The following is a 17,433-nucleotide window of genomic DNA, read 5'->3' as shown; positions in this document are numbered from 1 at the left end:
GCTATGTTCCACACCGTTTTGTTCAGACTTTGTCTCTACTTTTATTTGCTGCTCACCTTTAATCTCTTAAGAGTTGATCCTAACTTAACCATCCAAACTTTAAAGATGTACTGTGGTTTGGTCTAACATCCCAGGTTTTTGCTTCAGGTTTTGAACCTGTGAAGTCATAGAAACCATACATCTATTTTCTAAAATTGGCCTCCTGCCTACTTTATCAAATTCTCCATCTTTACACTCTTCCAAATGCAGCCCAGACCTCAGCTTTGGCATGTCCTTCACTTGAAAATATGTTTCAAGCTTTCCCCATACTCTCATAACCCGACTATCTCGGAAAAATTGCAACAATTTCTGTAACTCGAAAGTTCAAGTAAACTCATTCCATTAATATCTTTAATAAACCATCAAATTTATGACCATTCTGCTTTCTTTCAGCCTTTTAAGGGAAAACTTTTATATTGCTGAGTTAGAGAACTTAACGATACTGACAGGCTTGAAGCAAAACAGAGTAAAAAGAGGTAGAGCTTACACGATTTAACGTGCCATGACACCGTTAAAGAACCTTAATTATGCTGCTAAGTGAAGAAAGCATGTTTCAAAATAGCATATATGGTATTATTTAAAAAACACATTCTCTCTCTCACACTCTCTCCTTAACACATACTATTTTGAAACCTGCTTTTGACATGCATAGGGAAAAAATATGGAAGAATAAACAACAAAATATTTATGTAATGGAATTAAGAGAAAGTATTCCTTTTATTTTTCTATACTGTTTGAAATATTTATAACGATCTTGAATCCTTTTATAATCATACACACAAAAAAGTCATTTCAAGTCTTTAAATTTCTCCAGTGGACTTCAATTAAAAAATAAATTAATTTGGAAAAACACCATAGCCAAATATGCTCCATAAAATACATCAAGTAGAGGCTTCCTTGGTGACTCTGGTAAAAAAAAAATCTGCCTATCAATGCAGGATACAGGCGTTAGATCCATAGTCTGGGAAGATCTCATATGCCACTGAGCAACTAAGCCCACGTGCCACAATTATTGAGCCTGTGCTCTAGAGACCGTGCTCCATAACAAAAGAGGCTACGACAATGAGAATCCTGCACACCATAACTAGAGAGCAGCTCCTGCTCACCCCAACTAGAGAAAGCCCTCACAGCAATGAGACTGAGCACTGACCCCACAAACAATGAAAGAATTCAAAAAAAGAGTTGATTTTTATAAAAATGTATCAGGTAGAAAGATTATTAACTATTCCTGATGAGACTTACACCTGAGTAAACTATATGACACATGGGTTTCCTTCCAGCTGCCTATTCTTCACTCTCCAACTGCATTTAAAATTAGCAAAGGAATGGTGCACCAAAGAGAGCCGGGAACAGTTTCATAAAAGGATCGTTTTTGTAATTTTATTATTTGAGTCTCATCACTGATGCAATGGACATGAACCTGGGCAAACTTCAGGAGATGGTGAGGGACAGGGAGGCCTGGCATGCTGCGGTCCATGGGGTTGCGAAGAGTCGGACACAACTGGGTGACTAAACAACAACAGCAACAACATACTTTTGAATAGGAAAAACACATGATTTGAGGGCTAGGTGAGTTTCTTAACTCAGTATAAAAAAAACTAACTAAAAACAACAGTGTGCCAAGGGCTAAGCTCATTTCTCATGAAATTAAATCCTGAATTATGAGTCCCATAATGAATAATGAAAGAGTAACTCAAAGTAATTAAATATACTACATGTACTACATGGTTATACGTGAACCGTGAACTTCCAGATGTTCAAGCTAGTTTTTGAAAAGGCAGAGGAACCAGAGATCAAATTGCCAACATGCGCTGGATCATCGAAAAAGCAAGACAGTTCCAGAAAAACATCTATTTCTGCTTTATTGACTATGCCAAAGCCTTTGACTGTGTGGATCACAATCAACTGTGGAAAATTCTGAAAGAGATGGGAATACCAGACCACCTGACCTGTCTCTTGAGAAACCTGTATGCAGGTCAGGAAGCAACAGTTAGAACTGGACATGGAACAACAGACTGGTTCCAAATAGGAAAAGGAGTACATCAAGGCTGTATATTGTCACCCTGCTTATTTAACTTTTACACAGAGTACATCATGAGAAACACTGGGCTGGAGGAAGCACAAGGTGGAATCAAGACTGCTGGGAGAAATATCAATAACCTCAGATATGCAGATGGCACCACCCTTATGGAAGAAAGTGAAGAACTAAAGAGCCCCTTGATGAAAGTGAAAGAGGAGAGTAAAAAGTTGGCTTAAAGCTCAACATTCAGAAAACGAAGATCATGGCATCCGGTCCCATTACTTCATGGCAAATAGATGGGGAAACAGTGGAAACAGTGGCTGACTTTATTTTGGGGGGCTCCAAGATCACTGCAGATGGTGACTGCAGCCATGAAATTTAAAGATGCTTACTCCTTGGAAGAAAAGTTATGACCAACTTAGACAGCATATTAAAAAGCAGAGACACTACTTTGCCAACAAAGGTCTTTCTAGTCAAGGCTATGGTTTTTCCAGTGGTCATGCATGGATGTGAGAGTTGGACTATAAAAAAGCCTGAGCACCGAAGAATTGATGCTGTTGAACTGTGGTGTTGGAAAAGACTCTTGAGAGTCCCTTGGACTGCAAGGAGATCCAACCAGTCCATTCTAAAGATCGGTCCTGGGTATTCATTGGAAGGACTGATGTTGAAGCTGAAACTCCAATACTTTGGCCACCTGATGCGAAGAGCTGACTCACTGGAAAGACTCTGATGCTGGGAGGGATTGGGGGCAGGAGGAGAAGGGGACAACAGAGGATGAGATGGCTGGATAGCATCATCGACTCAATGGACATGAGTTTGGGTAAACTCCAGGAGTTGATGATCGACAGGAAGGCCTGTGCTGTGGTTCATAGGGTTACTAAGAATCGGACACAACTGAGTGACCGAACTGAACTGAACATGTTATACAGAGCTCAATGTCAGCACTGTGTATTTACAACTATTAAAACTCCAATAAATATCTCCCACATAAAAGAAACCTTTTTATTCAACTCCACATGACACTCCAGATGTCATATTGTCTTCCCACCTTGCACATCACATTTCCCTAACAGATGACTGTACATTATCTCGACTTCTTCCCTCACACTCATTCCTCAGCTCAGTTCAGCATGGCTTCTCTCTTTTATGTAAGTAATACATGACCTCTCTCCATGCCACTAATTTCCAGAGACATTTTTCAGTCCTTCCACTGCTGACCATTTTGTTTCCTTGGCATCAGTGACAAAGCACTCTCTTTTCTCTCCTCACAAACCCAACTGCTGATTGATTCTCCTCTATTAAAGTGTTTCAAGCTGTCAATCTCTCCACTCTCCCTCAATGATCTAATTCTCTCCACTCTCTCATCTCTAAGCATTATTACCCGTCCCCACAAATTCTGAGCTCCAGAAATCAATATATTCAAATTTGAACTCATACTCTTTCTCCCTAAATCTGATCATTTTCCAGGGTGCCCTACCTCAGTGATTGTTACCACAATTCAACCAAATTAGAAACCTAGATGTTACTGTTCACATTACTCTCTATCCCATAATTTATTACTAATTTATCAAGAAATCTAATGCATTTTATTTTCCCGACCTCTCCAAAATCCTTGCACTCCAACCTCCACTGCCACCAATTCTACTCATTCTGCAACCTCTGTAATGACCTCCTGACTTCCACTCATCCTATTACCATGTATTTCCAATACAGCAGGCAAAATGAAGAGGAAAACAGCTTGATTAAATATCATATTGGTTCAAATTACTCTGCATAATCAATTATGTAAGATTCTGAATCTGAACTATCTCCTCTTACACAGGCATACACACACACATACACATGCAAACACACACCTTAAGGTTAACAGTCAACAGTCCCTAGTATACCTTTTACTGTAATATGATTCAACTCAACCAATATTCTAGCTTCTAGCTGGCCCTCGTCTATTTGGCCAGGCATAACAAAAAAGTCTTTTCTCCTCTCTTAAAAACCCAGGCACTATTTATCTTCATAGTGAAGTGAAAGTGGCTCGCTTGTATTCAGCTCTTTGCAATGCCATGGACTGTAGCCTGCCAGGCTCCTCTGTCCATGGACCTATCCAGGCAAGAATACTGGAGTGGACAGCCACTCCTTTCTCCAGGGGATGTTCCCACAGATCAAATCCAGGTCTCCCACATTGCAGACGGATTCTTTACCATCTCAGCCAACAGGGAAGCCCTAGAATACTGGAGTGGGTCGTGTCGTGTCGTGTCATGTCGTGTCGTGTCGTGTCATGAAGTTGCTCAGTCGTGTCCAACTCTTTGCGACCCCATGGACTGTAGCCTACCGGGCTCTTCCCTCCCTGGGATTCTCCAGGCAAGAGTACTAGAGTGGGTTGCCATTTCCTTCTCCAGGGAATCTTCCCAACCCAGGGATTGAACCCAGGTCTCCTGCATTCCAGGCAGATGCTTTAACCTCTCAGCCAACAGGGTAGCCTATCCCTCTTCCAGGGAATCATCCCCACCCAGGAATTGAACCAGGGTATTCTGCATTGCAGGTTGATTCTTCATCCGTTGAGCTAACTTACAGACTGACATTTAAAAAGAACTGGGTAGTTCCATAATACAACATGATTAACAGCTTTAAATTACTGATTATTCTGGTAATGATACAGTAATTAATTATAGTGTATTCAGCACCCTGTATTTAAGAGATATTGATATCAATGGATACTAAGCCAAAAGCTATAGTATACATCTATGACCAGAGAAGATCCAAACAAAAGGACAATTTATAAAAATAGTCATTGTTTCAGTAATTCTAATAAAAATATAATTACATATAGTCATTGCTTTAATACAGCATTAACTATACCTATCAGGAGACTTAGAAGCAGGCATCTAATTAGGACAAGTGTTGAACTCGGCACTAGAAGCAATATAGGTATCAAATGATTCAAAAAGTCACATATAAACCAGATGTGCTAAACAAATAGTAACTGGGAAGTTTGTAATGCATGAATGTAAGTTCCACAAGGGAACGAATATCTGTCTTCTTTACTTATATATCCCAAGCACCTAGAGCAGTGCCTGTTATATACAAGGAATTCAATAATTTTAGATAAAAGAATAGATTTATGAGACTAAATTAACATGAACAACTAATATGGCTAAGCTAAAGAATGCTTTTTTTTTTAAAGGCAAACAGTCTCACTGATTTAACAGCATCATAAAGCAGTTGTATATTCATCTAGTTACTTTCGAAGAGGGATCTTTTCTTGAAACTGTTTGGGCATATAAGAACTTTCTCTATTTTTAAGGTTGTCTAAGAAAGAATTTCAAAGAGGAGCTATAATTTCTAACAAAGACAGCAGAGAAATCAAGAAGTGAGAAGAAAAGGCACTAAATGATACTCAGTGGTCACTTATGGAACTGGGGCAATTTGCCCCAATTGATAGAGAAGAAGTGGAAGTAGGTGGCTAGAAGCTATGAGAATGTGAGGGCAGCAGCTTGACCCACCTCAAACGGGCTTCTCAGAAAAAGGAATAGTTAGAACTGAAACTAAAAGATGGGAAACATCAAGTAAAGCTGGGGATTTGTCCTTCCCTCATTAATGGTAAGACCTATATGTCAACCGAGGTCTCACTTTAAGTTAATCAAGATGCATGAAGAAGTTTCAAGAAAACAGAGAGATTAAAGATCACTAGGAAAAGCAAGAGCACATATTTTGTTCTGATTTGTATATGCTTTCACCGGGTTTTCTCATTAGTGGAAAAAGTTGAATATTATATTGATGTGAAAAGGAAAGAAGCTATTTATGTTCATGCTTAGTGATTTGAATTCTTCATGTTTTCCAAGTTTAGATATTTTGGGGGGTCATCTTGCTGATGTTCAGCTAGGTTGAGAGATCATGGATTAAGAACATGTTTTCCTACCTTGATAATAAGGAAAGTCATGAAGGATACAACCAAAGTGCCTATTAAATCTGTACCAATTTTCTGCAAGTCTAATAGTCTGAAGGTAGTTTTATTTATATATAGTAAACCAATACTCAATTTTTATCTCAAAGTTCCCTTAGTGTTTTGGTTAGAAAATCTTCCTGTCACAAAAGTTGACTTACATCTGACTGTTCAGGGTCAGCACAGTGTTCTCCTAGTCTTTAAGAATCTCAACAGCTTTTATACAATTCAAAACCAGAAAGTTTTCCAGAAATAATTCTGCCCGAATTCCTTAAATTATTTAACATGCAAGACATCAGCATTACCATTCTGAATATATTCAACACATATAAAAAAAATCTTGCTACCACTTTCAGTTTGGTGTTTTCAAGTCTTTCTATCACAAGTGTGTTAGTTGCCCAGTCTTGTCCAATTCTGTGACCCCATGGACTGCAGCCTGTGAGGCTTCCCTGTCCATGGAATACTCCAAGAAAGAATACTGGAATGGGTAGTCATTCCCTTCTCCAGGGGATGTCTTCCCAAATTTCTATCACAAACATTTCCTCAATTCCTCTCTCCCTGGCCCTCTTTCTCTCTTTCTCCCTCAATCTTTGTTTGCTCACTTTTCTATGTAGTATTTCAAAACACCTAAGGGCTTCCCTGATGGCTCCCACGGTAAAGCGTCTGCCCGCAATGCGGGAGACCCGGGTTCGATTCCTGGGTCGGGAAAGTCCCCTGGAGAAGGAAATGGCAATCCACTCCAGCACTTTTGCCTGGAAAATCCCATGGACAGAGGAGCCTGATAGGCTACAGTCCATGGGGTCGCACAGAGTCGGACACGACTGAGCAACTTCACTGCACTTCACTTCAAAACACCTTAACTCTAATCTCATATGAAGACCTCCATCACTGAATTTTTAGTCTGTTTTCCATTATCTTTTCCATAGTATCTTCATTTTTTCTGATAATTTAAAATTAGTATTACTCTTCCTTTATATCTTTCTAATAACACATTTCATTACCTGAGTTCTGATTTTATCCATAAAAGTTTCACTTTATTTTAATATAATGATCTCATTGTTTCACAGTAAGTTCAAAATACTTTCAACTATATTTTATTTAAAAGCCCCTTGATAATACAGGCTGTCTCCTCATAAAAAATATTTTCCCCCAAAGCACCAAATGAAGCACAATAGGTGCTCTACCTAACTGAACCACAAAAATATCTTCTTATAAGTCCCTAGCTAATATTCCTAAGACTCACTCAAATGCTTTAAACCCACAAAAACATTAATGTTAAAAAAGATACGCCAAGACCAATTTTAAAACTTTGTCAATTCTTGTGTAATAGAAATAAACTTCTCTCAATTAGGCAAATGTCATCATTTTCACATAAACTGTCATGACACAACTACAATGAAGACAAGTAAAAATAAAAATACCTCAACTGTAAAAGATTCAGCAAGTTTTCTACAGGTCTAAAAACCAGTTATCTGAGTTATTTAAAACAGTTCCCTAAGATTCTATAAACGAGGTGGTTGAAGTCCACTACAAAAATATAATGTAGAAAGATTATATCTCTGAAAAAGTGTACACTGAATGGTAGCTGAGGAATCCCATGAACTCTACTTTAGAATTCTTACTCCATTTGGAACTCCACTTTATACATAAGGCCCATGAGTTTGGTAAAGACCTCATCAACCCATGCAGTTATGTCCTAACTAGCTACTCTATTAACAATTTCATCAGACTCCAAAATTACCTTCTAAATAATAAGAAGCATCATAAAAACAATTTCTTTTTTTAAAAGTTATTTTCCAAGAAAATTTTTTGTTAGTATTTACTTTTATTTATTTGTTTGGCTGTGCCTGGTCTTTGTTGCGGCACTGAGAATCTCTGGTTGTGGCATGCGAACTCTTAGTTGCAGCATGTGGGATGAAGTTCCCTCACCAGGGATTGAATCTGAGCCCCCGGATTACCAACTGGACTATCAGGCAAGTCCCCATAATAGCAACTTCACCTTTAAAGTATTTGTTGGGAATTGCCCTTATTATGTTTATTGTATTTTTTTTTCTACTTCTGTGTTCATTCCAAAATTTCCACTGGGTGCTAACAGAAACATTTATTCATCATGTCACAATTCTGTTTTAATGTCTTTGGAGGGACTGATGTTGAAGCTGAAACTTCAATACTTTGGCCACCTGATGCAGAGAGCTGACTCATCTGAAAAGACCCTGATGCTGGGAAAAATTGAGGGCAGGAGGAGAAGGGGACGACAGAGGATGAGATGGCTGGATGGCATCACCGACTCAATGGACATGAGTTTTGGTAAACTCTGGGAATTGGTGATGGCAGGGTGGCCTGACGTGCTGCAGCTCATGGGGTGGCAAAGAGTAGGACACGACTGAGCGACTGAACTGACCTGAGAAGACTGGAAAGAGTACCAGTTTTCTGAGTCTGTTCTCTCTCTTACTAAACTTCCTACATGCATCCATAATAACGAATCCAGAAATCTATGTACTTTATAGAAATGGCAGTCTATCCAACTGCTTAAAAAGTCCTGCCTTTGGAGCCAGACTGCCTAGATTCAAACCCTGGCTCTGTCATTGACTTGCAGCATGATCACGCTCCTAACTGTAACTCCATCACTCAACAAGTCCCATCTCTTCCTGCCTATTCATCAGCTTCCCTTGCAACTGTGTCCTCTTCCTCTGGCATTATCAAATTTTCTCTCTCTGCAAGTCACATCCAGCAACACACAATGTACATGCTCTATTGACCATCCTAATTTCTAGAATTTCTCAAATTACCTCTCAACCCACATTCACTTACTAATATGTCCTTATTTCTTATCACTCCTTTATAGCAAAACTTCTCTGAAGAGTTATCTATCCATACCTGATGATCACCTTTCCTCCTAGATATAGTCTGACCAGGCTTTCATTCCTCCCTCTCTATGGAGTGTCTTGTGTGAGTCACCAGTGACATTTAAACTGCTGGACCCAATGAAATTCTCAGGCTTCCTCCAACCTGACCTGTCAGCAGCTGAGCACTTCCTTCTTGACAGACTTATTCACTTGTGTTTACCTTGACTCTCCTCCCACCCTATTGGGTGTGCTTTCTGGGACTCCTTTGCTATATCTTTCCTCCTCATCTTTCCAACTGCCAAACACTGGAGTGGTTGAGGGCTCAGCACCTAGATGACTATCTATATTTACTCCCTATATTATCTCAATATAAAGATACATAAACACACAGTTTTTTAATTAATACAACAGATTTACAATCATGTAAACATAAAATTTTCAGTAAGAAAAATAAATTTTTACCATCTTCCTAGCAATTCTCCCCAAGAATATAGGATCTTCTCAGGACAATCCTTAGACACATCACCTGTTCCGCTTGAGAGTTCATTATCACTCTCTGCAGAAGAAACACAAAAACAACAAACATTATATTATATTGTACATTCTATATTTATGTGTTATAAAACAAGAAGCATGACTGTTTCTAATAAAACAAATACTTCTGCTTATATTACACCACTGCAAAAATAACAGTATAAACTTCAATAATATATTTTATTTCAGTGCCAAAATAAATATTTTCAAAGCACAAACTTTTTATTAAAATTCTTGTCCACAGTTTACAAGGTATGAAACTGAAAATACCTATAAACAAATATCTTTACCCAAAGAAAGTAAAATTTAAAAACTAATGGTAACATGGTTAGAAATTCCTATTTAGTGTTCTTTTCATCCGCTTAGTATTCTCAAATATTGCGTGTGTGTATTCAGTCGCTCAGTTGTGTCCTACTCTTTGAGACCCTGTGGACTGAGGGCCACCAGGCTCCGCTGTCTGAGGGATTCTACAGACAAGCATACTAGAGTGGGTTGCCATTTCCTGCTCCAGGGTATCTTTCTCAACCCAGGGATCAAATCCATGTCTCCAGTGTCTCCTGCATTGCAGGCAGATTCTTGACCACTGCACCACCTGGGAAGCCTTTATACTTTATTAAAATCATTTACACATTTTATATTATAGTTATTAATATTAATATTTGATGAGAAATAAATACTAAAGAATCAGACATATATATCAATATATAACACTGAGAAACATTTATATTATGATACAAATAGACAACCAGAAATCTAAAAAAAAATTTTTTAAGATATATTGAAAAGTACAAGATATTTTTGACTGTCTGTGGGATTCTACAGAGAAGCATACTAGAGTGGGTTGCCATTTCCTGCTCCAGGGTATCTTTCTCAACCCAGGGATCGAATCCATGTCTCCAGTGTCTCCTGGAGATGAAACTTTCATCTTTTAAAATGGCAACTTCATAAAACATCGCAAAATGTAAAGTAATAGTTTTAGAAAGAATAAGACAGCTTGAGTTATAGTTTACAGTCAGTAGTGAAAATAAGTTAACTCTAAATTCTATAAATCTTTTGAATGTTAACAGACTTGGTGGAGAAAGGAAATGTAATAGGCACAATTCACCTACATTATAACAAATCTTTTGACACAGTACTACCTAAGAAAAGACTGGAGAAGTACCGATTGAATGATAAAATAAGCTAGATAAAAATCTGGCTGATAGCAAGTACCAAGGTTTCACCAATGCTCTTACAGTAATAATAGGGATTGGCATTAAGTAAATCTCACAGGGATCTGTGCTAAAAACAATATTGCTTAGCATGCGACAAATCCAGTGATCCAAGCAGAAACTCATTCATACCAGTGGATATATTCAACACCAAAAATTAATGTGATAAATAAAAGATTTATTTGGTGAGGTTTAAAAGATGTGCTTATATGCACCTGAAAAGATTTTATCACATATCCAGCAAAATATAAACAAACTATATACACACACACAAACAAATGCTTCATCATCTTTAGGACAACATCAGATAAACAAGAACGATGATTGACATTTTATTCTAGAAGCAAGTATTATTCTGGACATTGGCAATGAAGGTTAAGAGGCTATACGCTAACATCACCGCTCTAGGAAATACCTCACATAGAAGTGAGAGGTTCTGTTTCTTTTAAAGCTAAAGCAAATGAAGTATTACTAAGTATTGGAGGAATAAAGTAAACAGAAACAACTGAAGCCTTGATATTAAAATAGCCTAACATGAAAACTATGCCTTATAGTCCTTATAATTTTTTAACTAAAATGAGGCACTTCTGAGAGTAATATGAAAATGAATAAAGGAAATCTCATTTAAAATGAAGTCAGGAAGCCCTGAAGGGGCAATTCTCACACATGTATCATTTGTGGCAGCTTACAGGCACTAACAGGAAGGACGATTTCCTCCCGACCCAGCAAGGACAAGCTGCTAGCCACCTGCAGTCAGTAAAGAACCCCTGTAGCCCTCCCCAGTTTCCTCCTTTTCTCTATAAAAGCAAGCCCCTCTCCTCCATTCTCCAGATATGCCTATCATTTAATGTTGTTTGCTTGTTCCAAATTGCAATTCTCTCCTATTACAAAATAAACTTATTCTGCTGGTTAAATACCTGGCTGGTTTTGTTTGTTTAACATCAGCAGTGAAAAGGGACACTATTAAAAATTACACTAAAAACAGGTTAAACTTACACTATCTCAGGCAAACAGACTTCTGGTTATCCTTCTTATTAATTAGTACCAAACATAAGTATTTGTAAGTTGATATTCAATTAAGCAGGGTCCAAGATGATCCCACATTAGACTCTAAGTTGCCACACAGTAAATAATAATACACCAAAGTACCAAATTATTTGATGAAGTTGTACATGCTAAGTTGGGAGATCAAAATCTAAGAACACAATAAAACAAACAAGGAAACAAACACCAATGGACATCACTAATCTTGAATATGAAAAAACTCAAAAGGTACTACTGATATTGAGAATCTTTTGGACTCATTATTCTTGCTATGAAAGGAATCCCTAAGCATGAAACAAAACCAAGATGCTTTAAGAGAGAATAAGAAATATAACTACCTATAAATTTAAAACTTCTATGAAATAAGGTACAGTATATATTTTTTAAAAACTATATTTACAGTACATATTTAGCAAAAAAATTCTAACATATGACAGGATTATTTTGTGGAACATATCAAAATAAGGAGCAGTCCAACAGAAAATTGGGCCAAGGACATGAACATAGTACAGGGCAAAATACATAAAATACAACTAGCTAAAAAAGAAAGCCCTATCTCATTAATAATTTTTCAATGCAAATTAAAACAATGAAACATATTCATCAATTAGACTGGCAGACAATATAAAGAGTAATACTATCTGGTGTTGATAAAACAGGAGACAGGAAGGTTGATACTTAAATAAGCAATCTTTAATTTCTTAAGATTCTAAGATGAATATACCATTTGGTCTAGTAACTTCACTTATTGAAATGTATGATCCAGAAACAGATATGCAAAAAATATATGTAAAAGGATTTTAATTGTATCATTGTTTGTGAAAATAAGAAACTGAAAGCTATCAGGAATCTATCAATAAGAGTTTTATTAACTAAATTATGGTCTATCCAGTTTAAAAGAATGATCTAGCAGTTTAAAAGAATTGGTGAATCTTTATAGGCTAACATGAAAATCATCCAAAATATATTGTGATGAAAAGAAATAAAAGAGTAATTTTAAGTATGGTTTTATTTTAGTAAATATTATTCCTTATATGATTACAAAGATCTTTAAAAATACCTGTAAGAATAGACACCAAACTATTAACAGCAATTACGTTTCAATAACTAACAGTATCTTATCACATAGTAGGCACTCAATAAATATTCAGGAAATGCATCTTTCAGTTCTAAGTTTTATATTTCTGGTAATACTTTTATCCTTAAAAGTTACGTTTAACTATAAAAAGCACAGGGAAAGGATTTTAATTTTTTAAATGACCCCCATGCTATATGAAACAAAAACTTATTTTATTATTACAAACCCCTACTGCTATGTTATAAAACCATGAATGATAACAATGTCTTGTCTTCTTGACACTCTCCCAAGCTACTGTCCACCAAAAAAGGATATCAAAAATGTAAGCAATTAGGTTAGCAATGAAGAACTCCAAGCAGAAGGAAAGAAAATGGGCACATTGAAGTAAAACCAGACCCCTGATGAACAATTAAGGCAGAAACAACAGAAGGCCAGGAGCCAAATATTTGGATGAAAAGTAGGATTTAGCCAAGTAATTTAGGGGGCTTCCCCAGGGATCAGTGGGTAAAGAATCCACATGCAATGCAAGAGACCAGGAGATGGGGGTTTGATCTCTGGGTTGGGAAGATCCCCTGGAGAAGGAAATGGCAATCCGCTCCAGTATTCTTGTCTGGGCAATCCCATAGACAGAGGAGTCTGGTTGGCTATTGTCCAAAGGGTCACAAAGAGTTGGACATGACTGAGTGCCTGAATAAACAAACAAAAAAAAAAAATAGACTCCCACAATAATATCTTTAAGACTTCCGTTAAAACATGGCTGTTGGACTCCCTGGTGGTTCAGTGGTTTAGGAATTTGCCTGCCAATGCAAGGAACATGAGTTCAATCCCTGCTCAAGATTCCACATGCGGTGGGGCAATTAACCCTGCCTGCCCTGGAACCCAACAAGAGAAGCCACCACAATGAGGAGCCTGTGCACTGAAACTAGAAAGTAACCCTCACTCACTGCGACTAGTGAAAGCCTGTGTGCAGTGACTTAGCAGCAGCAGCAGTCAAAAATAATAAATTTTTTAAAAACCATGCCTGTTTACATTATTTAGTCATATATTTAATATCTGTAACATTCATGTCCTCCTCTTGAAGTCCAAGCTCTGCCAGGGCTGGGATTGTATCTTATTTGCCTTTATATAGTAAACTTCAGCACATAACACTGGACTGTGGAATGAATGGAAGGATTACCTTGTTGCTGCTTTATTTTGAGAATACGTTCATACATATAAAGCAACTGGGAAGGAAAAACCTGGAGCAAGACAGATGAGAAATCAGGCAAATTCTCTGTAAAGACAAGAAATTGCTCAGGTTTCAGAGTACTGACTGAAAAGGAGGACAATTCCTATTTTGACTGCATGGGAGGCTTTTAAGAAATATGACAATGTTAAGAGAGTTAGTTGAGGGAAATTTGTAGGTAATAGTTTCATCTTCCTCTATAAAGCATAACTTTAGAAGAGGTCTCTGATAAACTCTGCTTAATTTGCACAGCAGGATTTGGTAGAGACCCTTCTTAATATGCATAATTTCACTTACTTATCATAAACATTTTCCTCATCGATTTCAATTTCCCTGCAGTTACTGGTGTCCTTTAGAAAGCAGGACCATGAAGAGCACTTCAGATGTCACTGGATTTATACTGTAGGACTACTACTTTCTTTAATCTACACATCAGTGAAATGGAAATCGTATCAATCAGGTAGTGTTGTAAAAATTAAATGAAAATATATTTGAAGTACTACACAGGGTGCCTGGCACATAATAGCACTCAAGTGTTAGCTATCGTTTTTATTCTTATTGTTATTGAGCCCTTAGTTGCCTAACTTCAAAGCATTTAAAAGTAACTTAGGAGGAGCATAAAGATGGCGGAGGAATAGGACGGGAAGACCACTTTCTCCCTCACAAATTCCTCAAAAGAACATTTCAACGCTGAGCAAACTCCACAAAACAACCTCTGTAGGCTGGCAGAGGACAGCAGGCAACCAGAAAAGCAGACCATTGTCTTCAAAAACAGGTAGGAAAAAATATAAACGACGAAAAAGGAGACAAAGGAGGTGGGGAGGGAACTCCGTCCCGGGAAGGGAAGCCCGTCCCGGGAAGGGAAGCCCATCCCGGGAAGGGAATTTTAAGAAGAGAGGTTTCCAAACACCAGGAAACACTCTCCCTGCCGAGTCTGTGGCGAGTCTTGGAAACCCAGAGGGCAACATAACAGGAAGGAAAAATAAAGAAATAATTAAAACTAAGAGATTACAAGCCCAACAGTAACTCCCCCAGCGGAAAAGCAGCACAGACGCCTGCATCCGCCATTGGGAAGTGGGGGCAGGGCAGGGACGCGCGGGAGGCGCGGGCTGCAGTGCTTTGTAAGAATCGGGCAGGAACGCCCCACGCGCAACCAGAACGATCTAACTTGCGCTAGCAAACCAGACTGTGGGATAGCTACAGCACGAAAAGCTCGAACATAAGACGCCGTCAGGACCGAGCACAGAACAAAGGACGGACCGGAAAAAGCCGGCTGCAGACCATCCCCCGCCGGGGACAGGCAGCCAGAGCCGTAAGGACTGGAAAGGGGCAATTGCAGACCCGGAGAGACTTTACTTACCTAACTGCAAGCGGGCTTCTTTGCTAAGACTTCTGGGGGTGCTGGACAGTCACAATCTGCCTCACGGGGGACGCCAGCGGTCCACCCAGAAAGTTGAGCAGCAGCGACAGAAAAGGAGACAAGCCGCGGCGATCACGCTCGCCAAACTCCTGAGCTACTCGGACCTGGGAAGGGCACAAAGCGCAGTCCCAGCCGAATCTGTGCCTCTGAGGGCTGCCTGAGCGCCAAACATGAGCGGCTTGGACCGGGAAGTGCACGCAGCCTAGGGCCGGCCCCAGACGGTTCCCGGCTGTGCATCGTAGAGCCGGAGCGGTTTGTGCGCCGCGAGAAGGGACAGGTCAAGCGGGGCTGTGACACTGTGAGCACACGACAGCGCTATTAGTTTGCGGCATTCCCCCTCCCCACAGCGCGACTGAACTAGTGAGCCTGAAAAACCAGCAAACGGAAGAAGTTAAACAGAGGGAACCACCTTGGAAGTGATCCCACATGGCCCAAAACATCAGAGAAGAGCCAGATATATTTTTACTATTTTAAAAATCATTCCTTTTTTTTTTTCTTTTTTTTTTCTCTTCTTTTTTTTTTCTAACCTTTTTTTTTAATTGTTAAATCTTCTATTTCTCCTCTAATTTTTATTACTATAACCTATTATTACTATTTAAAAAAAAAAAAAAAGACTTTTTTTTTTTTTTTTTTAAGGCAAACACCATATATAGCCTTTGGATGGTTGTTGGTGGGGTTTTTGTTTGTTTGTTTGTTTTGTTTTTTTTGTTTGCTTGTTTTTTTTTTAATAATTCTTGGTTTCTTTTCTTTCTTTCTTTCCTGCTTTTTCCTTCTGCTTCTTTTCTTTAATATTGTATTTTTGAAAATCCAACCTCTACTCTAGATTTTTAACCTTTGCTCTTAGGTTTTTGTTGTCAATTATGTTCATTTAAAAACCCAAACTTCACTACCCAAGTTTACCTGAGAGCGAGATTACTGGCTTGACCACTCTCTTCTCCTATGGACTCTCCTTTTTCTCCACCAGGTGGCCTCTGTCTCTTTTCTCCCCCATCTCTTCTCTATCCAACTCTGTGAATCTCTGTGTGTTCCAGACGGTGGAGAACACCTAAGGAACTGGTTACTGGCAGGATTTGTCTCTCTCCTTCTCATTCCTCTCTCTTATCCTCCTGGTCACCTCTGTCTACTTCCTCCCTCTCCTCTTCCCTGTATAACTCCGTAAAAACCTGAGCGGTCCAGACTATAGAGCGCACATAAGGAAGTGACTACTGCCTAGCTTGCTCTCTCCTCTTTTGATCTCACCGCATCTCATTCCAGTTACCTCTAACTACCCCCTCCATCTTCTCTTCTCCTTGTAACTCAGTGAACCTCTCTGAGTGTCCCTCAATGTGGAGAAACTTTTCATCTTTAACCTAGATGTTTTATCATCGGTGCTGTATAGATGGAGAAGTCTAGAGGCTACTGTAAAAACTGAAGACCAGAAGCAGGAGGCTTAAATACAAAACCTGAAAACATTAGAGAACTCTTGAATTCAGGGAACATTAAGCAATAGGAGCTCATCAAATGCCTTCATACTTAAACTGAAACCAAGCTCCACCCAAGGGCCAACAAGTTCCAAAACAAGACATATCACTCAAATTCTCCAGCAACACAGGAACACTCCCCTGAGCTTGAATATACAGGCAGCTCAAAATTATTCCAAAACCTTTGATGTCTCATAACCCATCACTGGTCACTCCACTGCACTCCAGAGAGAAGAAACCCAGCTCCACCCACCAGAACTCCAACACAAGCCTCCCTAACCAGGAAACCTTGACAAGCCACTGATAGAACCCCACCCACAGTGAGGAAGCTCCATAATAAAGAGAACTCCACAAATCACCAGAATATAAAAAGACCACCCCAAACGCAGCAATATAACCAAGATGAAGAGACAGAGGAATACTCAGCAGGTAAAGGAACAGGAGAGTTGCCCACCAAACCAAACAAAAGAGGAAGAAGTAGGGAATCTACCTGAGAAGGAATTCCGAATATTGATAGTGAAAATGATCCAAAATCTTGAAATCAAAATGGAATCACAGATAAATAGCCTAGAGACAAGGATTGAGAAGATGCAAGAAAGGTTTAACAAGGACCTAG

At 38.8% G+C, this 17,433-nt stretch overlaps 1 protein-coding gene across 2 annotated transcripts in view; it reads right to left on the bottom strand.

The window, feature by feature from the left end:
* The window catches only part of RABGAP1L (RAB GTPase activating protein 1 like), a 721,006-nt gene that overhangs the window by 491,377 nt on the left and 212,196 nt on the right, over positions 1 to 17,433 (bottom strand). For both annotated transcript variants that reach the window (XM_068986467.1, XM_068986468.1), the window contains exon 12: positions 9,308 to 9,401. In XM_068986467.1, coding sequence (XP_068842568.1) covers positions 9,308 to 9,401 — 94 coding nt within the window. The remainder of the gene's footprint in view (positions 1 to 9,307; positions 9,402 to 17,433) is intronic.

Source organism: Capricornis sumatraensis, chromosome 14 (assembly GCF_032405125.1).
Source record: "Capricornis sumatraensis isolate serow.1 chromosome 14, serow.2, whole genome shotgun sequence".
Taxonomy (NCBI): domain Eukaryota; kingdom Metazoa; phylum Chordata; class Mammalia; order Artiodactyla; family Bovidae; genus Capricornis; species Capricornis sumatraensis.
This window is presented reverse-complemented; position numbering and strand designations above follow the sequence as displayed.